Source organism: Phragmites australis, chromosome 10 (assembly GCF_958298935.1).
Source record: "Phragmites australis chromosome 10, lpPhrAust1.1, whole genome shotgun sequence".
Classification (NCBI taxonomy): Eukaryota; Viridiplantae; Streptophyta; class Magnoliopsida; order Poales; family Poaceae; genus Phragmites; species Phragmites australis.
Window position 1 is genome coordinate 653171 of NC_084930.1, and position 27171 is coordinate 680341.

The 27171-nt window shown below is 46.1% G+C and overlaps 3 protein-coding genes across 5 annotated transcripts; all 3 read right to left on the minus strand.

Annotated features, from left to right (window-relative positions):
* Nucleotides 1-1080: 1080 nt before the first annotated feature.
* Nucleotides 1081-9212, minus strand: LOC133931156 (uncharacterized). Of its 3 annotated transcripts, none has more exons than XM_062377968.1 (19): nucleotides 9082-9212; nucleotides 7693-8949; nucleotides 6773-6844; nucleotides 6496-6676; nucleotides 6332-6416; nucleotides 6128-6226; nucleotides 5957-6038; nucleotides 5805-5864; nucleotides 5639-5691; nucleotides 5396-5562; nucleotides 4714-4924; nucleotides 4006-4063; nucleotides 3762-3818; nucleotides 3442-3684; nucleotides 2924-2988; nucleotides 2785-2841; nucleotides 2595-2688; nucleotides 1668-1808; nucleotides 1081-1575 (listed from the first exon to the last, which is right to left on the minus strand). In XM_062377968.1, the coding sequence occupies exons 2-19, from the start codon at nucleotides 8533-8535 to the stop codon at nucleotides 1489-1491; spliced, it is 2655 nt and encodes an 884-aa protein (XP_062233952.1). In that variant the 5' UTR covers nucleotides 8536-8949; nucleotides 9082-9212; the 3' UTR covers nucleotides 1081-1488. The 3 variants fall into 3 exon arrangements, with proteins under 3 accessions (XP_062233952.1, XP_062233950.1, XP_062233951.1); XM_062377966.1 differs by having other exon boundaries at nucleotides 6496-6700; XM_062377967.1 differs by having other exon boundaries at nucleotides 6496-6700; nucleotides 9078-9207.
* Nucleotides 9213-11107: 1895 nt separating this feature from the next.
* Nucleotides 11108-12149, minus strand: LOC133931158 (uncharacterized). The gene is made up of 2 exons (XM_062377969.1): nucleotides 11491-12149; nucleotides 11108-11395 (listed from the first exon to the last, which is right to left on the minus strand). Exons 1-2 carry the CDS (start codon nucleotides 11967-11969, stop codon nucleotides 11293-11295), a joined length of 582 nt encoding a protein of 193 aa, XP_062233953.1. The 5' UTR covers nucleotides 11970-12149; the 3' UTR covers nucleotides 11108-11292.
* Nucleotides 12150-26192: 14043 nt separating this feature from the next.
* On the minus strand, nucleotides 26193-27043 carry LOC133931073 (acyl-[acyl-carrier-protein] desaturase 4, chloroplastic-like). The gene is made up of 2 exons (XM_062377901.1): nucleotides 26878-27043; nucleotides 26193-26833 (listed from the first exon to the last, which is right to left on the minus strand). Exons 1-2 carry the CDS (start codon nucleotides 27041-27043, stop codon nucleotides 26316-26318), a joined length of 684 nt encoding a protein of 227 aa, XP_062233885.1. The 3' UTR covers nucleotides 26193-26315.
* Between the last annotated feature and the right edge of the window lie 128 nt (nucleotides 27044-27171).

Consider the following 27171-nt stretch of genomic DNA (forward strand, 5'->3'; position numbering starts at 1 on the left):
TTCGTCTATTTTTATACGTTTTGTAACTAAATGATACTAATCTCATAAAAAAAGCTAAAAAGACTAAATTTTAATCAAAGGTTATCATGAAAAAATATTGTAGCGAAACTAGCCACGTTATTAGCATGTAGAATAAATACTTGCATGTACTCATGTGGTAGTTTTGCTACATCATATGGTTCCAAGGTCTTGACCACCGATGCAATATTTGTTTCAGCAAACCTTCATGATCCCTCACTATGTAACAGCTGAAGAAACTCAAGTGCTGAAGCCAAAGCAAACATCTACGGCACGTTAGCGCGTGCTTCGTCAGCGGCGATCGCCCCGATGGACTTCCTGACTTGGTCGTCGGAGGGGTAAAGGAAGGAGCCAAGGTCAGGCAGGACTCATCGGTAGGAGGACCGGGAGAGGAAGGCGAAGCCGACAGGCCTAGGTTCTTGCATTTGCATTTCGTCGAGCCCAACATATATACCGTTTCGCGCTGGAGGGCCTGGGCATCGACGTCTCGTCTGGCTACCGTGATGGCCAACGACAGACGACGACACGTACCAAAGCCGCAACGTGCTCGGGGACGCGCCCCCGTGTATTATGATCATTAGTTATGACGAGCCCTGGATGTGCAAGCTTAAGCAGCAGGACGCATACATGCCCTTATGGAAAGACGAAGAAAAATGTTGATACCATCAGGCATGCAGTAACTTCGACCAGACGACATGAACATGCATTTGAATTGCTTCCTACATCCCAGTGATCATCACTTATCCATGCATCACCAACCTGCACCTCAAGGAATTCTTAACAGACACAAAGAGGGTATTCACAAATGCTTTCAATAAAAGCAGGTAACAACTTTTCTCTAAAATGAGGGTATTCACATCGGCAGTGCTGAAGTAAATATGGTACATTACTACTGCACTACACTGCGTCCACACATACGATGTCGAGGCAGACACGCCAAGAGTTTTCATAAACACACTACACATGCTGATGCTGTACGTTGAATTTGAAAACATCCCCAACCCCCCCCCCCCCCCCCCCACACACACACACCCCATGGCTATTACATATTAGCCTGTCTAGTACTGCAATACACGCGCACTATCGCACGCTCCTATCATAAATCAAAAATACAAATACCGCACAAAATTCGGACCCAAAAAAACACAAAAACAGGCAGCTACCATCTGATTCCGACCAAAACAAACACTAAATCAAGAGAAGCACAGAAGCCCACAATGTGCCTGCCAAAATTTACCGCCTAATAAGCTGCCTGAAATTCACCTCAGCTTTGGCTGCTTCTCCCTCGTCTCTTACAATCTTCTTCTTCGTCTTAGCTATGTCAACAGATCAAACTGCTCACCAACTTTTTGCAGAAAGGCTTCAGGGTTCACTTTCCTATCCACACCAATCCCAGAACTCAGAAGCATGCAAACGAGAAGCTGCTTCGTAGCTTCACGCTCCTTGTTCCCACCATACCAACTCATAAATCTAGCATTCCCGTTCGGGGACCAGCTTGTGCAGGGTTGATGTCCCCTGGAACAGGGTTGTTTGCCCACCCTTGAGGTATTCACGCAGCTGCAGCACACAACAAATTTATATCATGACAACCTCAAACTAATTTGTTAGTCACACGTGCTGACAGGATGGATCTAGGAACATATATAAACCTCATCATGGCTTATCTTCGTGAACCCAAACCGCTCTGTCCAGATAGACTCTGCTTCCTCAGCAGCTGGTAGCACAAAATGTTTCACCTTCAAAGATGCCAACATTCGTTCTATGCAGGCGAAAAGCGCTTGGAAATATCCCTGCTCAATTCAGAGAAGAAGAAAGAAAGATCAATACTACTACAACTCAGTTCGTGTCTGAATAAACCAGCACAACTTTGTCACAAGGGAAGTTCTAACTGTGTAGTTACATTCAAATAAATGGCCCTCATTCACAAGAACTTAAACATCCACCATCATTTCTCTACCAAAACATCATCCATTTCAGTTTTTGTCCCATATTTTTCAAGGGCTATAGCATCTACAACACTTATTAAGGCAATGGACTTTATCTTGTTATGGATTGTCCTGTTATCCGTCGGAGGTGAGGTTAGATGGCAACGACTTTGTGGTAATGCTGTGCAACAGAGGTGGAAGATGGCGAGGACGTCAGGCTTGATCCCGATCGTCAGGAGACTCTGATCAGCCATAGAGCGTAACTCATGCCCAGGCACCAGGTAACATTGAACTAACGATCCTACATGGATATTCAACCAATAGAGACATACTAGGACCCGATAGATGCTAGGACACGTAATAGACCTACTAGATTAACTGACTAACAACGCATAACTTACTTTCAGATATGACGTGCTGGTGGGTTGTTGCCGCTGCATGCATCAAAGAAATCAACTGACTTATTCTACGCTATATCTACTAACTTAATCAAAGACATGCGGTGCTGGAGCAACTATGCATTGCACAGATGCATGACCTGTGCACCCTCAAATTTTTCTCTCTTTTTGTCCCAACTACTGCATAAATACATAATTTAACATTTACTCACAATACATCAGATATCTCACACATACATGGATAGGAACTTACCAAGCCTTGGCTATCTCTACTTGTAGCAACCAATGGCAGCTCAGCAATTTCACCACTGATGATGCGAAAAAGACCCGCAGAAACTACGGCGTTGCTGCATCAACAAAATCAAAATTACAGTTGTACAACTAAAACCAATTGGTTCAGACATTTCATTTTCAGGGAGAAACAATCTAAGACAAATGTTTACCCCACAGTTAATACAGCACAATACATTCCTGTGTAATCTTGATCCCTTACACTCCTCCTGGAAATAGAAGCATATGTTATTGTCCAATTTTGACTTGTGTACGATACAAATATACCAGGTAGACATTCGTCCATCATACCCATAAACCATGGCTGGAATGAGGTCTCGCCCAGTTGTAATCTGGATAATGGGATCAAATGATTCCTGCAGAAAGTGCAGACAGTTGGTTTTGTAAAAAAAAGAAGCACATAGCTTATTTACATGCTTAAAATCTGATATATATGTATATATAGATATGCTAAGCAGAATTTGTCGTCATTGTTTCCCCTGAACTTCAATTTTGTCAGTTAGTAAACCAGATATGCTTTCATTCTGGCAAGTTTTTCTTATTGATTAATAGCTTAAAACGGCAGGTTTGCAAGGTAGTGCATGAAATGGAAAAAGTGTGAAACAGCATATGCACTATATGTTGTGCCTCCTCTATCAAAAAATACACGCCATACAATCCTATATGATGATAACCTTCTTTTCTTAAGCTACTATACATTTGCAACATCCTAGTCATAGGTTATAGCAAATTCAAAAAGTGAGTAGATAACCATAGGGCAACTGTTTTCGCAATTACTTATTATCCAGTATGAGGCGACACAAACTCACATGGAAAATCGCAACAGCTTTGGAGAGAACCAATTTACTATCTGCTGAACACTTGTCCTTCAAAACTCTCCATCTAATATCAAGGCCACCATCCTCATTTAAACCTTTCTTTTCATGCTTCTTCTTTATAAGATCTACATCCACGACAGGAACAGGTTGTGATCCACGGCTAAGTAAGTCGTGTAGTGTCTGGTTAATCCTCAAACAGTCGGTGGAACAATACCATGCTCCCTCGGGCAATGCCTGCAGAAGTCAATCGTTAATACAACGCCTAGTTTCCGCTACAAATTCTTCCAGATGTCTCAAGCTAGGAAAATCACCGTCAAATCAGCCATGTTATGTTCCTTCAGGCAACCAACATGATATTCTCTCCCACACTGGGCAAAGAAATAACATAAGATTAGCTAATATTACGAAACCTAATTGACACCACTGCCATTAAACCAAGAAAAAAACAGCGCGACTTAATAACAACATGATGACACAATGTACATAAATTATGAAAGGGCAATACTATCGGCATTCGCACTGGTAAACTATGGACTACATGACTGCCAAACATACTTGGTCACAGAGCAGTACAGTCCGGGTACTGAATTTCTTTTTGCTGAAATCGTGGAGCCTGCCAAAAAAATTCAAACGTACAATCTCCATGGGTTATAAATATGAAAGAAAAGACTCTTGAATGAAAGCATATATAAATAACAAAGCTGTATCCTGAATTCAATGAAAACATTCCAAAACTTTCTTTCTGATAAGAGGGTATGATACAACTTTCACAAACCAGTAGTAAATAACACTGGTCCCTGAACCCTGGACCAGATGTTACGACACTTGGCATTCAACACAAAAAAAATCCGAATTTTTCTTTCTGATAGAGGTAACAATGATATCACTTTTCAGACCAGTAAACACTTACGCAAAGCCGATAACAGCCACGCAATTACAGAAAATTATGAACAAATACTAAACAGAATTACTTAGGGTAATAAGACAGCGGGTAAATTAATGAAATTAAGATCAATGCCAAAATAATCAATGAGTTGGTAAGAAGTGAGGAGATCAAACATTCAGGCATTGAGCTTCCTTAGCTCAACCAGTCTATGCTCTACAACAACAAACACTATTTGATGTGAAGTTTGTCAAATTTCCTCTGTTCGCCAAATATTCTTAATTGGGTAGATTGGCAGTACATATATTGCATGAAAAGAATAAAAGAAAAGCAATCCAGGGTGAATATACATGTGCCATGGATGAACTCTCAACACTTACTTGCACAGTGCACATCCACCAAATCCAGTCTCAGGTGTTGTAGCAATACGTATGGACCGCATAAATATTTGTTCCAAGGGATCAACTCCTTCAATCCTCCCAGCAGCTATCGCATTGTTGTTATATGCCAAACAACTTTCCCTCTGTTGCCTATTCTCACAATATCGGCAACACCAAGTTCCCTTCGGGATAGCAGACAAACTAACACATTCTGCAAGAGATAAAATAAGGAGGGCATACAGTGTAACAGTAATAAGAATCCAGCAATGCGTCTTGTTCAAAGGGGTTCACCAAAAGGGATATATGTCCTGATAAATACCAGACATTAGGAATAAAGAACTGCAACAATGGCAGTAAGAAACAGTTGAACACGAGCATCAAAATGCAGCATCATTATTTAAAGAAAAAGTAAATACAACAGGATCCCCATGTAGATTGTAGACTCAAAATTAGACATAGTTTTGCAATTCAATTTAGATATCACTCAGAAGAAAGACATCCTGACAAACATCAGTAAAATCGTTATAAACATTAAATTCAGCCATTCCACTAGCAATTATACCTGGATAGCCACATATCCTGAAAGAATGAAAGCCACATATCCTAAAAGAGTGAAAGGTAGCTTAATTGAGCAATGAGCACAGAGGCAACAGCTCCTATTGGCTAGGCATAATGTCATTACCTCTGTGAAAAGCTCTTGGACAGGCATCACAAAGGAGAAGCTGCCCACCATCTGAACAGATGCTACACAAGTCATCACTTTGTCTGTTTGACATATTTTGACCTTTCGAAAGTGAAATCGACAGTTCATGCAGTGAAACACCATTCGACATATATATGTTGTGGTAACTACAATAGTGTTAGTGACAGCGATCAGAGTTTGAATAGTACTCTTAACAAAGATAAGTTGCAAGTATAAACTCACGGTTTGCGTCGAGCAGCTCGACCAGCATGAGCTTCAAACTGTGAAGGACTAACCTGTTCATTGAGTATAACGAATTCAAGATTAAGACTAGGCCGACTAATCAATTGAGTTGTGTTACATTCCATTGAATTTCTACATGTATATAATAAAGGATGCCACAATTTACCACTGTGTTGCAGCAATGACAGTAGATCCCAAGCTCCTTTATATATCCATCCAGTAACCTCTAGAAAGTTGTCACTGCCAGTGTTAATGACAAAAGAAGAACATTTGTACAGGCTGAAGCGAGAAATTGAGTAATGACAACAAGAAAATGACCTTTCCACCAACATAGTAGCCGACATCAGTGCCCTCTGGTAAAACACCACTCATGAAAACCACCTTGTGCAATCCCTTATCCCTTTTTTGTCATAAAACAGCAAAAAGGGGATCAATGAGATGTGAGAAACTCGAGGGAAAAAGGATGCTTATCATACCAACAGCACCTACTTTCTTGTAAGCCTTCCTGCACTCGCAGTCTTTGCTCCTGAGGATGCATTCTTACATCCCTTAGCAGATGAAGTCGAACTTCGACCATTTTTTGATGACCTAAATAACAGTAGGGCAGCAAGCAAGCAATGGTTTGTAACTCTAAATGAAAACTTTCTGCGACAAGCAAAACTGGAACAACCACATGTATATTACAACGATTACCTGGTACTATTCTTAGCTTCCTTGGACTTGGGACATGAATCACATAGCAGAGCAAATTTCCCACTTCGGAGAGTGCTGAACGAACCTGAAAGATTAAATATTCATCAAAATTATAGCACTAAATGAAACCGAGCATGGTGGGGATGAGAAGAGAAACAACCCACTTTTGCAGGTTTGGCATCGGAACGTCTTCTTCTGAGGTGCTGGGCCTATCACCTTCTGTATTGCTGACTCCAACATATCTAAGGTAGCATTTGCGCATGCCCTCAATACATCATGCAGATTGTTTCCATTCTCCAGGAAAATGTAATCGGAAGGATGCTTTTTGGTACTCCCAGCATGCACCTCAAAATAGTAAGGTGAAATAACCTGCAACTTATGGCGCATTGATTGGACTCGGGATAGCAAGCTGGTGATTTTGCAGACGAGGAGAGAACTTACTTTTTGGCCTTTGCATGAAGAACAAGAGCAGAGTATGCCGATACGTTTAATAACTCCGCGGAGTACTGCTCGCTGAAATAAGACCAGAAACACATCCCTGGTCAAAATTACAGCAACCATGAAACTGAATACGAAAATCAAGATGGAAGATGCAACTGGGCTGGGGGATGTGAAATCTTGTCATACAGAACATTAGATAAAGGAATGCTACCTCGCATTTTCTTACATTCATCATAAGGTGACATGGGGACCAGGGAAATCTTGTCATACAGAATATTAGATAAAGGAATGCTACCTCACATTTTCTTACATTCATCATAAGGTGACATGGGGACCAGGGAAATCTTTTTGTAAGCGAAACATATTACTGCACTGACACTGTATTAATGGAATAGCTCTTGTCTAAGGGCAGAGTTGTACATGACTCAATTATTTATTTGATACCCGCATCAACAGTTTAGTATTGTCTACAATTCCATTACGGACTAATGAAACCCTTTTATCCTTTGCTTGCAGGGTCTCATAGGAATAGTATGCATTAGATGAACAGATTAATCTCTACTATATAAAACACGAGTTGTTCCAGCGTCATCTCTTCCCCTACTCTCCTCTCATCTAATAAAAACCCCTAAAATTCGAATAATTTACCCACTTTTGCCATCCACCCTCGTACTCAAGCCTCCCCACCTTGTTACCGGCTATGGATATGGGACCCGTTTTACTAATGAAAGTAAATAAAGAAATTAGGAGGGAAATTAGCGGATAATCTTCTCCTCCTTTTCCGGATCTTATTTGAAATTAAACTACAGCATCGCTCCCGACGTATTTATGCTTGATGTTACCGCGTCTAATATTTGTTTTTTCGTTGCAACGGACACTTAGCTAGTAAATGTTAAATAGAAAGAGCATGAGGTACGTACCTTGCCTTTCCTCATGATGTACTTGACTGGCTGGCCGTCGAGCAGGCCAGTGGCGAGCAGCTCCCTGAGGTTGGTGGGGATCTTGTTTACATTTTTTGGGGAGATGCCCATGTTGCTGTTGGTGTTGTTGTTTGGTGAAGGTGAGGCTGAGGAGGAGGAATTGGTGGCTGTGGTGGTACCTGAGAGGTCGTTGTCGTCATGTTTATCCTTGAGCAAGAGTGATCTGGTGAAGCGCCTCCCAGTTGCTGGGCCGGGCTTGTCGTCCTCGTCTTGCTCCTCTGGTTCCGCGGCATTGACAGGAGGAGGAGGAGGAGTTGGAGCAGAGGGGGTGAGAGGAGTTGGAGGATGCTTGAGGAGGAGCATGGAGCGCGTGATCCGCCTGGGCGGCGATTCCGGCGGGATGAGGACATCCTCCGTGTGGTGCGGGGAATCCTTACTGGGTGGGGTGGAAAGCGAAAGGTCGGGGCGATGGGTGGGCGCAGCAGCCATCAAGGCGAGCACGGGGCTGGGCTCCACGGCGGCGGCGGGGGGATCTGGTGGCTCGTCGTCCTGTTCCAGTTGGTGTTGGTGTTGGGGAGGGGGAGGATCCGGTGGGCGCGGGCGCTTGGGCTTGGGGGTTGAGGAGGAGGAGGCAAACTGCTGGTGGTGGTGGTGCTTGGAAGACCTAGAGGAGGATGGGTTGGAAGAGGAGGAAGACGAAAGGGGGTTGCGGGATGCACGGCGGGTGCGGCCGAGGAGCGGGGTGGAGGAAGCAAGGGCGGCCTGGGAGGCGATGGCGAAGGCGAATTCGCGCTTGAGGCCGGCGCGCAGCACGAAGGAGTCGGCCGCGCTCTCCTCGTCCATGGCGTTTCCCTTCCCTTCCCTTCCCTATGCCGTCATCTTGATTTGGAATCAGAATTCCCTTGTTCCCCCTGGTGAAGACGAAGAATCGGATCGGGGCAGCTAGGTTTGGATGAATGGAATGGAATGGAGTTTGGAGTTTGGAGTTTGGAGTTTGGAGGAGGTGGTGGACGGAATTCCACTCAGCTCAGCTCAAAACAACAGAACGCAACGCAACGGGGAACCTGTCGTGGCGTGGGAGGGACCCACACGTCAGCCCTTCTCCCCCTTTCTTCCTCCGGTCCGGTCCCAATGGCCTCCCTCCATTCTTGTCTCTCTCGCTCTCGGTGACGGTGAAGCCTCCTCAGGCCTCAAGGGGGCCTCGCCTCCTTCCCCGTCCTCTATTCACTCGCGCTTCCTCAATCTCTCCTCAGACCCCTGCAGTCTCACCAATTAATCAGACAAGGAAGGACCGACGCAGAATAAGATATGGGACTGCTTCCTGCCATTTTACACGCAAAATCCCATCAGCTACACACTGCTCCAATAAGATTTGCATCCCATACCTACCCGGCTCGCTGTGGTGTGGTCCTGCGACCCCCATAGTGCCCATCGCCGGCGAGTTCACATGTGGGCTTGCAGCCATAGCCGCCTCCGCTCCGCTCTGTACATATACTAGTGGACTCGGGAAGAAGAAGCAGCAGCATGCAAGCTGTTTTGCCATTTGCTTAACTTAAACACACACTGGAATTAGTTTAAGTCCAGCCTGACACTTACATCCTGGGCCCACACATTTGGAGAATTGCTAGATGCACCATGGTACTGTACACACAAATGAAATATAAAGGCTTTCCAATACAAGTAAAATTCTGGAAAACTTTATAAAAGGCTAGGGACACATCCCAGTGAACTTGACACCTTTTTTTCACATGTTTTACAGCAAAAAAATATTTCAAAAATAAAATAAATGTAGGAAACCCTAGTTATCGCCTTCTCATTTTGTTTTCTGACAAACTTTGAATACATGTAGTTTTATCATATGACCTCCAAGCGAGTCGATTCCCTTTGCAAAATTCATCTAAAATCATTCTATTTCACTTTATGCAGAAATATTTGGTTTTTGTTTCTATGGATTTTCTTGGATAGCTTTATTTGGTTCTTTCAATGTTTATTGATCGAGAATTTGATGTGTACATGAGTGAATCATCAAGAACTATGACAAGAAGCTCCAAAGTGCTACAGAAGCAAGGCAAGCACCCCTTGACCATTTCGAACCTAGTCTTCAAAATTGTTTTATTGCATGGTTTAGGAAATTACATTATGCATGCGTTTATCGGGAAGGGATAGTTAATACCTACTTTTAGTCGTGTTTACTTTCCTTGCAATTGATATCCATGTTCTTGAAACCCTAGGATATGGTTAGACATAATAGTAAGGTCAATTGGGTAGAAACAATATATGTCGGTAGAATTTGCTTAGCTCGCAAGTCACCGTAAGTGTATAAGTGTCATATCAATACTTGATCGTGAAATGGTAAATGCTAAGGTTGTTAAGGAGGTCATTGTTTGTTAGGTAGGTTGTATGTCGAATGTCGGCATATTTAGGTCATGAAACTCGTGGAGGTGAGTGTTGTCTCACAGTTGTTTAGGTGGAGACCTGTCGAGCTGCATAAGGACCAGTACCTTGTGTCTTCAATTGAGGATCAATGTATAATCATAGGTGTTGGTATGGGACAACCATAGCCAAGTATCTATTTGATGCTATTCTTATCTTCTAGAAGTTAGTACGGCTGATCTATAGCTATGGTTCACTTGGAGGGGCCTCCATCACCATGGTGGTGGGCGCAAGGTCGACCAATACAACGATATGTACCCTCTGGACTAGTGAGACCCAATATAAAGGAGGACTAACCTCTGGGGTATTAGTTTAAACAATAAAGGTGGGAATAATACTTTTTGGGGAAGGTAAGAATAGTGGTCACTTAGTGAAACAGATGTGTACGATACCTACGTGCACACTTCGTGAGTGCATGGTACCGCAATGGCGGACCTAGGATATTTTTCGTAGGGTCCAAATTTTTAAGACCACAAATTTGGTAAAATAGTATAAAATTTGACAAAAAATAATACAAATTCAGTATAATATTATAAATTCAACAATAAATCCCAAATTTGTAAAACCGCAATATAACAAGTCCAAACATGACATAAGGTCTTACATAAGTTGAAGATTACATCATTAAGAAACTATTCTAAATTCTCCACTTTGTGCTTTCTCATGACCATGAAAGATTCGATTATGCCATCATCATTTACCTTAAAGAAAATATCTCGCTCGATATATGTGACTAAACAATCATTCAACAACTCATCACCCATTCTATTTTTCAACTTATCCTTCACTAAACTCAATGCCGAAAATACTCTTTCAACACTTTGATAATTTGCTTTATGAAATAATATATTCATGTGCTTATAGTTATTTTTGTTGAATCTATATTGACAACACGTGCATTGCACGTGAGCGATTACTATTATACTTGTGGAATTAATTTATAATGGATGAGATTATTGAGTTGATTCATTACACGTGCACGTATATAAATTTTTGGCTCTCATTACAATATTCTTGATTCCGCAGATACATATGTGGTTGCTAGTTCAGTAACAAGGCGATGATAAAGATCTATCGCTGGATCAATATGTGAACACTATATATGGAAAAACATAGATAATTAATAATTAACTTAGCTCCAACCAGCATGGAGACAGGAAAGATAAGTTAGGTGGTGGTGATGGTTGCTCCTATTCTGCCGGAGCCTCCGCAGGTTGTGCAGGAGCGGGTGGAGGAGCATTTGTTGCAGTACGTCCACTTGGTCGGCAGCCTGCGTGACATGCATCATGTGATCGATGAATCAACCATTGTTATCAAGAATGGGAGCAAGAAACGGCGCAATCTAGTCGATAGATACATGCATACCCTGCGGTGTATCTGGTGGCCATGTTCTTGGCGGTCCTGCGTGCTTTGGTGGCTGTCTCCTCGGAGAGCTGCTTGAAGACGAAGCCCTCCCCTTTGCAGCGACCGCACAGCCCCGTCCCGCCGCAGTCCCTGCACTCCTCTCCTTCGGCGACGTCCTCTTTTGCTTCTTCGTCTTGTTGCTGCTGCAGCTGCTGCGAGGACGAAGAGCGAAGCAGGAGGGTGGCGGCGACTCCGACTATCCCGGCGACGAGCACTGACGCCGCAGCAGCCTGGGGCTCGGGCAGGGCAGATGGTGGTGGAGCAAGCACACGACGACGACGCCCTCCCTCCTTCTTTGCATAGTCGGCACTAACACTGAATGCATCAGAAGTGGCCAGGGGTCGGTTTTTGGTGACGTGCATCTGCTGGAGGCAGCAACATCTGCATCTGCAAGAGGAAGGAAAAGAAGGCGGAGGCGGATGGGTTGGTGGCATCTGCATCTGCTTCTAGCTAGCTAGTCTCGTAGAGGCAGCTATCTAGTCTAGTTGACCGATGAAATGTTGTTGTGAGGCCTGAGGGAGGGAGGGATTCGATTCGAGGAGCAGCACAGCACTGGTTTGCTTTGCTGCAGCTGAATAATGGCCGCCTCAGCTCAGGAGGGGGGAAGGGTGGATAAGGAAGAAGGTCCCGCTCCAATCCAGCTCGAGGATAAGCAGGAGTTTTTTTTTAATACTTTTTTAGTTAAAATTTAAATAAATAGATTCCCGGTGAAGATATTTGTAAAACTAGGCGCCTCAGCCCCCTGAGAGGGCGGTAGGCCTAACCGCCCCCTCAAAGGGCGGCTAGAGGTAATTTTTCCTCTAAAAATATTTTTTTTTTCCATTTTATCCTCTAAAAATATATTATTTTTGTAATTAAAGAAATAAAAAAAGAAGGGGTGTAAGGAAATTAAGAAATTAAATTTGGAGTAGGTTATGTAATAACGGGAGAAAAAAAAATCAGTAATTAGTAGTTGCAGCATTTTACGTGGGTATGGGGTGCGAACGAGGACAAACATAGTATTAAACACAGGGTGAAAACTTTACAATACACTGTAACCGCGATGACACGATGAGGAAACAAAGGTGGCATGTACGGTTCACACTAAGACCTACTTATTAGTGCGCCGATCCTAATCATAACATGCCTTAGGGAGGGAAAGTATGTCGGGTTACATTAGATACTCTCTACTGCGTGCATCTAGAATACTTTCCCTTTCGGAGGGCATCGGGACCTACCGCCTTAGCACAGCAGGCTCTCTCCCGCTTCCTTTCCCTCTCAGCCTCTTGAGCTTGAGCCACGGTACGGTCGTGCGCCGTCTTCCTCATGCGCTCTTCTTCCTCCCGCTTGAGGCGAAGTTCCTCTTGCTGTTGCTCGTACTCCTGACGTGCGTACGCTTCCCTTCTCCACCTCATGTTCATGTCGACCCACAGCTTCTATGAGTCATTTTGCTCATTGTCGAGCCACTGAATAAAATCACAAAGCGGTGGAGGGGACTGAACAAGTGGAACAAGATGAGCGGTTAGTAAAAGAGGGTGCGTAATTGGAAGAGATGAGGCGGATATCTGTTATCGTACCGGTCGATAACCAGTTGTTGCATGGCGAGGCTTGTCATACTCATAGTTGGCACACATGAAGAAGCGCAGCCCATAGGTGTATGAGATGTCCTACGACTCGCGGAGCTTACAAAGGTCACCACAGAAGCACATTGGTGGTTCGGGACCTTCAGGTATGGTAGTCCCCCAATGTTTCTTTGGTGGACTCGATGGAGCTGAGGAAGACATTGCACTTGAGAGATATGAGAAATGAGCGATGCTTCACCGTAAGGAGGTTCGGCTATTTATAGTTGGGCTGGAGCATTAGATTCGCTCTTGAAGAAAGGAGTGAGGGCATGGGCGTAGCTGGTGGGAGGAGCATCGGATTCCATCTTGAAGAATGGGAAAGTTGTGTCATTGCCCATGGTCAGAGATTCCACGTTTATTGGTACCCGTGTTGTCATTTACTGATTGGAAAAAGCTGGGTAGTGTTGTCACATCTTGTTTAAAGCCTACGGCAGGAGGCATGTGTTGTCAAGTCATGGTTAAAGTTTAGTGCTGTGGTCACTTCTTCATTTAACGTGTCTGAATATAAAATGCATTTACGAAATGCTAAGTCGACCATACAAAATAAACGTGTCTTACTACATAGGAGTACATCACGAAGCGAATATGCATATGTTAGTTACATAAAATGTAAAATGCTACTCATGCCTCCCTCGTTGCCGTCGCCCATGCGCCCCATCGTGGTCCCGATGCCGCTGGTTAACCCTCACGTGACCCCTGGAGTAGGTGAGGGGGTAGGGTGGACCGACATGTCTGGTAGGCCTAGTAGGGACTATCGGTGTCGAGGCTCGTCCTGCGTGGGCTGTATTCGAAGCGATGCACTGGAAACCTGGGACCGCTGAAGGACGTCGTAGTCAGGTGTGCCCCTGAAGAAGTCACGGACGATGTCGTATGCGGTGTCGGGGCCAGCATCATCCTCCTTACTAGGGTAGGAGGACTGTGAAGGCTCGGTAGGCGTCCATGTGTACTGGCTGGAGGGGCCTATGAACAAATAATCACGTTAGATACGAACAATATGGTATTGAAAGTAGTAGTAAAAAATGTATAATTATACCTGCGTGGTACGACGGTGTAGCAGAAGAAGGCCACGCTGACGTGCCGTAGTACGTTGCGGGCGGGGTAGGGCGTGGGGCCGCCGAAGATGGACCAGCCTCGTCACCAAAGTAACCTGAGCATAATATTAATTTATTTTGCTGAAAGTATTAGAAACTAGGAATAAGGGTTCCCGGAGTACCTGACTGTGGACCATAGGGCTCGATCTACGAGGCTACGTCGAGACTTGTGCATACGGACCTAATTAATGTTTAATAATAATAAGTAAATGATATTGTTCAACATTATTCAAAAGTATAATTCGTACCATGTTGCTCCGACCCTCCATGACGTGGTAGAAGGGGTCGTGTGGGTGCCGACACTGAAGAACGTCGGTGCACGTCTGACGGCCGAGATGACTCGGCGTGTACACCACTCGACCTGGGAGGCGGCCCTGCTACATCTGTGGTAGATCGCCAGGAGGTGAGCTTCAAGGCGCGCGTTGTCTTGTCGAAAACCCGTCTAATGAAGTTCGCAACATCCGACGCACTTAGGTGATGCCCTTGCCGGATGCGGTCCATGGCAGCAGCTGCATCCCTATTTATGTCATAAATGATATCTGTCTGCGGATACAAACAAAAATGAACAATTAAAGTATACGGTTATGTTCATTCAATATGGAGTACGGACTTCAAAAAGTTACTTACTGCTAAAGCAACGTCCTCGTCCCAATGCACCGGGTATGACTCCATTGTCGACGCGATGTGGGGCCGGATATCCTCAGGGGTGTAGGTGACACGGGTCCGCGTACGTGGTACATACCACCGTAGGTACTCCCTGAAGTTCCGCTCGCTGTGGGGACGTGCCTCCTCAACGACGTCCTGTAGCGCTTGGGCCCATGTTGCCACGTAAGGGGCCAAGCGCTCCGCCCAGAGGTTGCCAGCTGGCTAGCCTTTCCGCGTGTACCTGCATTGAAACCACGGTAAATGTAAGTCACACTGAAATAAAGGTTGCTCAAACTATAATTTTGCAAATGTACCTGTGGACTTGCACGGGGACGGTACGGATGGGGACGAGCGGGAATGCCTGGTGACGACAAAACTGCCGCATGATGCGGTGCGGTGAGTACTCTTCGACATAGATGTCGAAGACAAGGGGCGCCTTGGTGAGCCAGTACTCCTCGTCGCGGGTGCACAAGGGTGACAAACCCAACCCTGCACGTGCCTGCACGGACGGAACGCTGTATGGCTCCCATACCACATCCTTAGGACGTAGCCTGTCAAACTGGGTACGAAAATGCTCGTACGCGCTGCGAGGCTGCTCGTGCGCCCAGTGTGGCTGAGTGACAAACATCAATACAAATATTCAGAGACTAACACAATACGAAGGAAACTGTTAATATAAAATACGTACCCGTCGACGACACCACATAGAGGCCATTGTAGGCGCGTCCTCGTCCGTCTCGCCGTACCATTCCTCTGGGTATGGGGAGCGGTCCACCACCGACCTGCCTATGGCGAAATGCTCATACGACCATAGCTGAAGAAGAAGTGGACACCCGGCGAAAGTGGCTAGTGCCTCCTTCTTCGTGCATGCATCGCAGAGCGCCCGATACGTCGCAGCAAGAACAGCGGATGCCCAGCTGAACTGCGGTACGTCCTCCGCGTCAGTGTCCGCTATCGACCGGGCGTACGACACAAGTGTCCTTGTAACCAGGTGGCCTTGGCCACTAGTAAACATCACCCACCCAAACAATCAAAGCAGGAAGGCCTCCAAATGTCTCGAGACCGCGTATGCGTTGGCGTGTGGGTGTATGTACGCCGGCTGCACATATGACTGGTGTCAGAAAGGATCATTACGACATACTTTGTTAGTATTCGATAGGTTGTATGTTACCGTACCTGGAACTGTAGGATCCACTTCTTCGTTGGCCCTCGTGCATCGGATAAGAACTCAGGCACGTAGGGGGGTGCGTCCGCCTTTCGCTCCACCGGCCCAAATCGCTGATGCATGTCGTTCATCCAGTCAGCCTGCATATCGATGACCCCAACCGCAGCTCCCGCGCAAGGAAGGCCTAAGAGGTAGGAGACGTCCTGCAGGGTCGGGGTCATCTCTCCGCACGGGAGGTGGAACGTATGTGTCTCCGGTCTCCAACGGTCGACCAGTGCTGCTATTAGCGATCGATCGAAGTAGAAACGACGGGCCGCAACCTCGGGGTTCTCCGTCGATCGAGCCTCGACCAACCGGCAAAGCGGTAGGAGTTCGACCGCTGCCAACCTATAAGTATTTCAGTATATCAATAATATGTAACAACAGCAGTGATATGGCAATTTCGTATCAAATTTTCTAAGTACCTGTGGCTCCATCGCTCGTCTATCGTCAGCAGCTCTCCAAGGCCTCGTGGGCGAAACACTCCTAGCTCCGTCTGGTGCTCGGCGGATAAGAAGCTGCGAGGCTTCTTGTCCACGGCAGGGTCCAAAAGCTCGGGGGTCGAAGGGTGAGCCATTTCTATATTTGAAAGACATATACATTAATACATTGATAAATAAATACAACAACAATATACTTTGAATGCAAATTAACTATATGCGAAATTAACAAATATTAAAATGGTACAAAACTAGCTCAAGACACATGAAACCAGTTGGAAAAACCGCATGAGCCATTTGCACACACCCACAATAGTCCTCTCATTAGCTTTACTAAACCCCTTCATGACATGACGAAATCCAGAGAGATCTACACCGTTTGGACCGTACCTAATTTCACCCTCACCATAATATATCTGAAAAATTAATTTATCTGCCATCCCTGGAAACACCCGTAAATATAACCCATGTTAAGACAACAAACTATATTTTTGATTATCGGATAAAATAATTTTTAAATGCTACCCTAGGTTCGCAAATTATCATCTACTGTTGCCTCCTACGTCCGCAGGTACAAATAATATACTAAAAATAATATACTACAAATAACATACTGAAAATAATATACTAAAAATAATATACTACAGATAACATACTGAAAATAATATACTAAAAATAATATTCTATATTGAACTGCTATCGTACCATTTTCTAACTAAATTTGACAATTTTCTAAACCCTAGGTCATAAATGTCTAAAATCTATGTCATATACTACTACTGCACTAATTAACAACAATAAAAAGGAAAAAAAGATTTACCCAAAAATTTTCTTCAAATCCGCGGCCCAAATACAGCAGGGCTTCGCCGACCTCTCTTCCTCCCCTCTCCTCTCCTCTCTTCTCCTCTCTCTTCTCAACTTTTCCTTTTTTCGGATTTTTATGGTTTTTTGGCCAATTTTTGGCCTTTTTATAGCAGCAGGGCGCGGGCGGGCGGTGTGGCATGACGGGCGGGGAGGAGCCCTTACCGCCCCCTGAGAGGGCAGTAAGGAGCTCTACCCGCCCCCTCAGGGGGCGGTAAGTCTCTGGGCCGGGCGGGAAGGCCCCACCCGCCCTCTGAGGGGGCAGTTAGGCCTACCGCACTCTCAGGGGGCGGTTAGAAACCGTAACCGCCCTCTCAGAGGACTGCAGGCGTCTAGTTTTGCAAATATCTTCGTCGGAAATCTATTTATTTAAATTTTAACTCAAAAAAATAAAAAAAATAAAAAAAACTTGATAAGCAGCGCGCGATGGGCCGACGAGGCAAATGGCCCAGCAAGCAATCAACGGCCGTGATCGACTCTAGCAACTAGGGACGGTACATCCATCCATCCATCCTGCTTGCTAATTCCTAACCCTATGCCGACGCCATGACCGCCGCCTGCTCCCTCCCGCCGCCGCTCGCCGGAACATCTCATTATGCTCTCCATCGCCATCCCCCCTCCGTGCTACCACCACTAAGGATGACGCCTCCTCCTATGACTACTCCCAAAGGTCATGCCTTGTCGTTGCCTCCGCGCAATCCAACTTCTCCAGAGGTAGGTCAGGTCACCTATCCTCTTCTCTTCGCTTCCCATCCAACCTTACTCGCTGCAGTTCGATTTCCTTTCCGTTGTAAGTACGTTTATTCATGCATTCCTCTGCTCCGATTCCATACCATAGAGCTTCATGGCCTCACAGAATCAAATCTCTCGGTGGGATATAGGAAGCCTCCACCCCACCCGTTTATGCTGTTTTTTTAACTCACTAGTCTATAACATATATTATGGAGCGTCCTGAGGGTCCAGATACCGTAGGTACTGTAGCAGTGGACCCCACATATATGTATGTATGGATATATGGACACACATATATATATATATATATATACGTATATAATTTTATTTTCAGGAAATTTCAAAAAATATCGATAGGAATATTAGTTATATTGATAAATTGATTGGAATAATCTAAAATGCAAAGAAAATTATATAAAACTCAAAAAATATGAATTTGTTTTTGTTAGTTTCGTATTACTGTTGTCTACATGCTAAAATTATATGCATGCATGAAAATACTATTATTTTCCCTATAATTAAGTGAATGTGTTAAATATTAATAAATTCATAAATAAATATTGAGATATCTTAAATTGGTGAACCTAATTTTTTTAGTCTTCTTTTGTCATACGCTGTGAAAAAAAAAAGATGTGGCATAAACGCGCCAATCAGACTATTACAACTAACTCGTGCTAACTGAATAGCAGTAGGTAGGGATTGCTTCCCTTTTATTACAACTTCTGTCTGTCACCTCATACTTCCTCCATTGATTGTCATTACAAGACAACCTCCAAGATTTAACTCTGACTGCTAATGTATGTATCCCATTGTTTACAGCTACAAATTTCAACTTTGAATACGTTTATCCGATATGCACATCCTACTGTATGCTGTCTCTTGACGCTTCATTAGTTTTGTTCCCTGATCAAATTGTCTGTATACTTGCATAACTACCAATTACCATGATATGCACATCCTCATGTCGGGTCACATATATTTCTCTGTACTACCCTGGTAGGAATAACATAAGCTGTTGTTTTGATCATGATGAAACTACAAAAAGTTTATTCTGCTATTCTCTTTAATACTCTGCCTATGACAACAGTTGTTCAAACGGCATGGAGGGCTAGTAAGGATGCTGTGGAGGCAGGAACTAATATTGTCCTAGTATGTGTTCCTTAGCCATTCGTATCACTTAATTCATCGTATTCTTAGCTCTCAAGAAGTGTACTGACAACAAGCAACTCTGGTTCAAATTTTTTTTAACACAACTGCAGTTCGTTAAGATTTGAATTGGACTAATTCCCCCCTCTCTGATATGTGAGATTAGGCTCACATACACAGTAGCCATCATAGATTAGACTCGAGTTTTACTTAAATTATTCTATTTTATACAGTTTCGCCGCTTGTTCGATTGGTGGAACCTCAACTCGAGCACTTCATTGGTAGCAATATTCAAATTGCATCTACCTGTTCTTGCTTGTGTTCTCAATTCGCTTGCAGGAAAAACCTTATTAACGAGGTCAACCACGTCTTAGCACGGTTGATAACTATGGAGTAGTAGCGTAGTGGTTGTGAGGGTCATTGATCTGTTTTGGTCAGAGCCTTTGGATCATCAACATTGAAACTCCACCAATCGACTTATCATATTACCTTCAGAAGATCGGGCAAACACACATTACGAGGTCAAGGCCTCGCTCTAGAGGCACAAAGACGGTCACCATGGAGGGTCCCGCACCCCCATCTCTGGCCACGATGGCCAAGTCCCGATCCGCAGAAATGACCCGAGGCGGCGAGGCTTTGGCCTCTAGTGCGATGTCCTCGGGCCCCCTGGGGGAGTCACCAAGACTTCAGGTGGAGCCAAAGCCTCCGGGGCAGGGGCCTAGGCCAGGTCCGCGTCATCGGCCCCTGCAAACAAGAAGGCACGAAGGTTAGGACCCTCTGCCTTAAGTGCGGTAGGGAAAAAGGGAATTACAACCCCACCTGCGCCAATGGTCGTGGTTACCGCCGGACTTGTCACGTCCTCTTCAGCAAAAGGTTTAATGATTTGTCACGTCCCCCATGATACAAAGTCATCAAGGGAGACCTCACCTCCTCCTCCGCTCTAGTTGTGGCCGACCAGATATGGACGGGCCAAAGCCTCCCCGAGGCCTCCACCTACGCTCCAGGCCTCATCTTCGGGCACACCACTTGCGGCCTTGGAGCCTAGGGCGATCCTTCGGTGCTTCGCCCCATCTAACTCTGTCTCGGACGAGCCAGCCGTCAAGCTAGTGCACAAGCTCGCTGGGACAAGAGGAGTCCGAGCCCGGAGAGGGACTGCCGTAACCACGGAGCCAGCGGCACCAGCAGCAGAACATCCACACTTTCCAGTGGCCCAGGGCTCCACCGGATCATGCCACACTGGAACCGCCAATCCGAGGTGGGAGCAGATCCGGTTATAACGCTCCTAGCTCCCCACCAGCTCCCTACGCTGTTGTAGCGCATGACCCTCTTAGTGCATGTATTTGATTTAGTAATTAATGATAATATAGTCAATGTGACTAACATATTTGTCAAGTATATGCTTTAGTATGTCTCATGGATGCAACAAAAGAGAAGTCACCGAAGTCGGGACAAATAGAGGAATGAATTGGACTTGTTCCATGAATTTTTATGTGATCGAATGGGATGTACTTCTATACAATCTTGTAGAGCTCTCCACAAGCATTCCATGGAGTTCAAGATCATTAAAATCGGAGTGCGGAGCGAAAAGTTATGCCCAAAATATATATTGTTGTTTCTGCTGAAATTGCCGGGTATTCCGGCGCTCACAAAGAAAAAGCTCCGGTGTTCATAAAAATACTTCGGCGTTCACAAAGAAAAATACTTCAGTGTTCAAAAAAGTTTGCAGCGAAATCTAATACTCGTCGGATGTTACGACGTTCACAAATGAACACGTCGAACCATTATTTTTCCAGATGGGTTGCAACTGTCTCGATTGACATCGTATGCACATAGGATGTTCTGGCGTTCAAAGTGGACATCACATTGGACCTTTCGGCACTCACAAGAAAGAAAGTGGAGTTCCAATGACTAGTTCGTAGAGAGTACATACCGGATGATCCGGCGCTTGTAATGTTGCACATGCCGTACCTTCTGGTGAGTACAACGAAATATGACCGTTGGGGTAATGGCTAATCCACGGGGTTGAGGCTATAAATACTCCTCCACTCGGTCATTTAAAAGTGCTGAAGTTCAGAGAAGCTCACACACACTCGAGAAAACATCAAAGCCACCAAAGTGCTCAAAGTGATCATCCAAGGAAATTAAGCACAAAATTAGAGAGTGATTAGTGCTAATAGGCCTAGAGAGAGTTGTTGTTAGGTGTTGCTGTCTAGAGAGTGGATCAAGGAGTAATCCTAGAGTATACCAAATGGTACACCTGCACCTTGGAGTCTTGGTGACTCGCCAGCACTGTGAACCTTGATGGCTCATGCTTGTTGACCCTCCGACTTGGTGTGGAGCGACGGCAAGAAGCTTGTATGGGGACGCAAAGACCCTTGCCTTGGTGACTCAAGCTCCGAAGTGAAGACGGAGGCAAGTGACCAAAAGAGAGGCTAGCGGTGAGACCTTACCTCGGTGGCTTGGTGGCTTATCTGGCTTGAGTCCTTGTCTTGGTGGCTCAAGAGCCGTGATCGGAAGAGTATTGGTGATTGGGGGCATATCCTTGTTGGAGCTCCAGTGTGGATTAGGGCTAATATTCATGCCATCGATACCACGAGATAAAAATCCTTTATGCTGAGTTTGCTCTCTCTAGCTTATTTACATTTTCACATTTACATACTTGTAATTTACCTTCCTAGAGTAGGTTGCAAATCTTTTGAATGGTAGAGTAGACACACTAGATAAACTTAGAGCATATTTAGATATAAATTGATATAGGTTTATCTTGTGAAGTTTTTGAAGCCAAATAGTTTTAAGTGTCCTAAGTCAGCCCCCTCTTAGGACATCACCGATCCTTATAGCTATTCCCACTCTGCGACGGTAGGCTGAGCAAAGAACTTGTCCACGATTTCGACGGCTTCGTCCAGCGCGAGGCACCGCTCTAAAAAAAAGAGAAGGCATCTCACGTATGTGGATTTGAACCTGAGTAGCGGAGAGGACTCACCGGAGTCAATGGCAGGTCCGGAGTTTGCATTTGGCTCGCCTTCTCCTCCCTCACCTTGCTCGAAGGCATGGTCCCAACCCGCTTGAAGGGGCTGGAGGTGCAGCATCATGAACTCCTCCACGAGGTCACACATGCTCATCCTTTGTGCCACCCACCGGAGGAGTGCCACCCTTGAGGCTAGCTGGGCATGAGGCTTATCCACTACCAGGGTCCGGACGTACTGGATCTCCCGGTTGGTGGAGCGGAGAGGGGACCTGGAGCCCACGTCATAGTAAAACCGCCCCCTCGGCCACGCGGTATACAACTGCTCGTTGATGGCCTTCGTTGTGAACACTCCATGGTACTCCTTCCAAAGCTAGAAGTTCATGCTAGTGAAGCTGAGGGCCCTCTTCCCCCCACCCTTCGTTCGAAACTTCGACTGATAGCTCGCCTCGTGAGTGGCGGAAAAAAACTCCACCCATCCCTCACAACCCTCTGCCTACATGGCCCACTTGAAGATGGCCAGGTGAGTGATGGCATTGGCCAAGAGCTAGGGGAGCTCCATGAAAAAGTGCTGAAGCACCCCTTCGAGGAGCGGCATGGCTAGAAACCCAAGGACAACATCAAAGAAAGCCTCAAAAACCATAGTTTTGTGGCTCCATGGCGCTGGGATCGCCTCCCCCTGTGGAACACATGCAACCGACCTAGTGCTCTTCCCCTCCTCGACCATTCGGTCGAGCTCAGCCTCAGTGACATTCGACGCTCCCAGCGTGACAGTTTGCAGGGGGTACATCCTGCTGGCGCGACGGAGCTCCACGCATGGCGGCGGTCTGAGCCATGGCGGAGGATTCATCACCACCCTAGATCCTATCAGCCTGCTGGTGTCAACGGCCCCACTTGTCATGGACCTGCCTGTGCCACCGGCTGCGGCGGCAGTCACCAACATGGCAACAGGGTCCCTTGATGATGCACGGTCCCTTGGTTTGGAACTAGCTCCACTGCGGACGCCGGAGCAAGCCATAGCGTCCCAAGGATGCGGCATGAGTGCCTCACAACCAAGGAGGCTGCAAAGGCTAGGACCAGTGGGTGTGGGCACAAGAGCTTGTGCAACAAAAAGTAGAGTACCAGATAAGGACGGCGCTCGGCCAAGGCCCCCGCTTTATAGATCGGGGGATGGGCTGTTGCCTCCTCGTGGTGTGTGCGCACGTCCTGCCGCCTTTCCCCACGATCATGGGGGGGGGGGCGGATCCGGTCCCCACAACCCTCCAATGCCGAGGTGCCACGCGTTCTCCTACCTTCTGGCAATACATGACTACACCAGTAATCATAGGTTGCATTTTATGTCCCCTATCATAGGTGTCGTCAAGACGTTCAGCTCAACCTGTTGGACTATCCCTCAGTAAAAACAACTTAAGCAAACTGGAGGCCCACAGGCTATTTGGCCACGGAGCCAAGTGTCGCTGGAGGCCCTACTCCGAGAGTCGCATGGTCAACTGCTTCGTTGGTCGCTCTAGTGAGGGGCTATTGTTGGGGGTCGCCTTCAAGGACCCCTGACGCCCCTAACTACATTGGCCTACGTATATAGGCTCTTGGCTTCTGGACCCCTTTGGAGCCTTGAGGCTCCGTAGTTGCCTCGAAGGCCATGGCCTCAGGAGCCAGCCGACCTCGGAGCCTATGGAGCCCCAAAAGACCAATGGCCCCTGGAGTCATTAGTCCCTTCAAAAGATCAGCCAGAGGGGGCACATCGGCCGCCCTCCACTTGTAGTGAAGCGACCGACATTTAATGCCAATCTGATCAACCACTGACCTGACACAAGACAGTGCAGCGCCATAATAAGCAACCAGTAGCTAGGGCCACTTGCCGTAATAACTACAGCCACTAGTCGTAGAGGTATTTTACGGGGCTAGCCCTATACTCTGGTTATACAGTAAAGACTTGTATTTCTATCAACTCTGTAGGAATATATTTATATATTTACACTCTAAATATCAGTATAAATATTGATCCTCGGCCATCAAGCTAAGAGTAGAGAAAGATTTTCCTTATTCCTCTTGATGTTTACTTTTTCTCTACTTCTCCTCCAAGCTTAAGCCGTTCCTGCGATTTACTCTCACCGTATCTTATTCGTAAAAGATATTTTCTTTCACACCAACGCTCGTTTCATGCCCAGGATCTGCCACATGACGTACAGGAGAACTCGACAACTTACTTTCCTTCATTCATAACAATCTCGACCTATGCAAATGGGCTGCTCTTGCCATTTTTGCTACGCAGGTGAGGTGACCCCTTCGACGTACACTACTACTTCTCTACCATTTGTTGCAAGGTGCCGTTTTCAGCTCTTCCAAATACCATGCTCAGTAGTCCGTGTTGACCTCTTGTTACTCCAGCTTGATTGTCACTCTCAACTCGAAAATGTTAAGAGAATTGAATCCTTTCTACTGTCCAAATAAGCTTCTTTACCATCACACGTGACTACATGATTAGGATTCGTTCACATGTGCAGGCACTCTCACTTTTCTTGGAAATGATTTTACGAGCCATGGTGTAAGCCCGGAGCGTTGACTATGACAGTGATGAAGACTTTGTGGTCATAAGGAGGCCGCTCCTGGTTGCCCAAGCTCCTCCACCTTATCTTCCTACCACCGTCGATGCCAGAGGTTACCGGCCAGACCTCTTGTAGCACAAGAATGAGACAGAAGGTGAGAACTGTATGCAATCCAATACTTGTGCAATTTCATTTGGATTATGTAGCCTAGACAAGAATGAGCTAATGCCAGAGACATATATAGTAAGGTAAAGCTCACTTATTTATGCTTTATGGCTCTGCAACACTGTTATAGCCGCTGACCCCAATGGGAGCCCTCTTTCATCTAGCAGCGTCCCCTCTATAGAGGACGTTGGGACTCGAGAACTTTGTCTAATTCATTTTACTTAATTCCTCAACTAGATATTATGCCCTCTTATATAGAGGATGCCCAACAGTCAAATCTTAAGAGATCAGGAAAGCGGCCATGGAAAAGTAAGGAAACTAATCAACTACAGCTGTTGCAATTCATCTTGCACATGACGCCATGATCCTTAGCTGCTTGATATAGTTACAGCTATGAAGCTTATTGGCCTGTTCTAACTACAGCTGTTGCAATTCATCTTGCACATGACGTCATGATCCTTAGCTGCTTGATATAGTTACAGTTATGGAGCTTATTGGCCTGTTCTAAACAGCGTAGCTGATTTTCTTTGAGTTCTGAGAGTTAATTTTTCTAACAATATGTCTGATGAGGTGTTTAGAAATGATCGTTATATCCAACCGGTTCTTGTTCACGTCATGCACCTATGATAGTTCACTTCAGTTCATCCGCTCTGTACATCTGTACTTCTCCTACCTCTGTTCTTAAAAACCTTTTCCTTTCATTTTGACCGGAACTTATCTTTTTTTCTCATACGACATTGTTGACTATCGTACTAGTCATTACTCATTAGTACCATAGGATTCAGAACAGACATAGAACCAGAATTTCAGCTTTTTCCACAGGGGTATGACTTCATTGGTGCACGGTGCACCTCTGCGAGCAATTTGAGTGAAAAGTGTTAAAACAACAGATGATGTGTGCACATACACCGCCGCCTGCCAGAACTTAAGCCGCAAGGTTTGCATGTTCCCCGTGAAGTGCATTCGCATGTGTGTAAAGGTGGGCACGCTAGGTTTTGATGAATGAGGTCTGTTTTGACGCGCATATTTACTAATTTTCTGTCTGGAATTCATGAACTGTAGAGTCCACGAATGTTGACACCAAATCCATTAGTAGAGTACCAATTCTTCAAGTTTTATTCAGGGCAGGAACTTATACTAGTTTACTTAGTAAGGAAGGCTACAGCCTGGACAGGAAGAACTAGCACACACATATATAGTTGCACTTGCACACAAACACATACACACATAATTCGACGATTCCAGCCTTGCTGCTTGCTAGCTTACAGAGATGTGGATGTTATTATATAAGGTGATGGTAGATAGATGAATGGATACTGCAATGCTTGGTAACAGCAGCCGCAGCAGTATGAGGGCCTTCTTCAATTCAGCAGGGAATCAGATCATGTGATCAGCGGAGGCGGACGGGTCTCTCGAACACCCAGCTGAAGCTTGCGGATTCGGGCTCCTTCAGGGCCGCGCGGTCGTGGGCCAGCTCCTCTATCCTGCGGATCTTGCGCGGCAGCCCGCACACGTAGTCCTGCGCGCGCCGCCCCTCGCTGGACAAGGAAAACCCCTCGCCGCCGAGCTCCGCCACCCGCCACCTGCGCACGAAGTGCTCCACCATGTCGCCGTAGTCCGCCGCCGTGTACACCCCCGCGCGCTGCGCCACCGACGAGAAGTGATCGAAGAGTTGCTCGTCGCGGCCGTCGGTCATGCGCTCGCCTGGCATGGTGATCTTGGCGCGCATCACGGCGGCAAGCGCCCGCACCATGCCGTCAGGGTCGGTCTCGAAGGTCCTGGCGGCGGTCCTAGTGTAGGCGGCCTCGTGGCGCTTTTCGTCGGCGGCGATGACGCCACAGACCTTGGCGAGGCAGGCGTCGCCGTGGAGGGCAGCTCGCCTGGCGGTGCGGGAGTGATCAGATGCTGCTGCTCATCGCAGAAGGCCGTTGCCGTTGCTGCCCGGGTCTGGCTGCGGCCCAGGAGGTGTGCTGCTAATGTAGAAGAGCGGTTGTTGACCAGCGGCATCGTGGTGGTCGTCGTCGTCTTCTTGCTGCTGCAGCAGAAGCGGCAAAGGTTCACCGAGGACAAGGGTGATGATGGCAATGGCATCATCATCGTCATGAGCCCCGCCGGCATGTCTAGCTCGATGCCTCTCTGTGTTGTGAGCTTGATGATCTTGCTGCTAGCTGACTGATGGGATTGGGGTATGAATAGATAGATATAGGAGATGCATGCATGCATGCATGCTCAGTAATATCGACCGA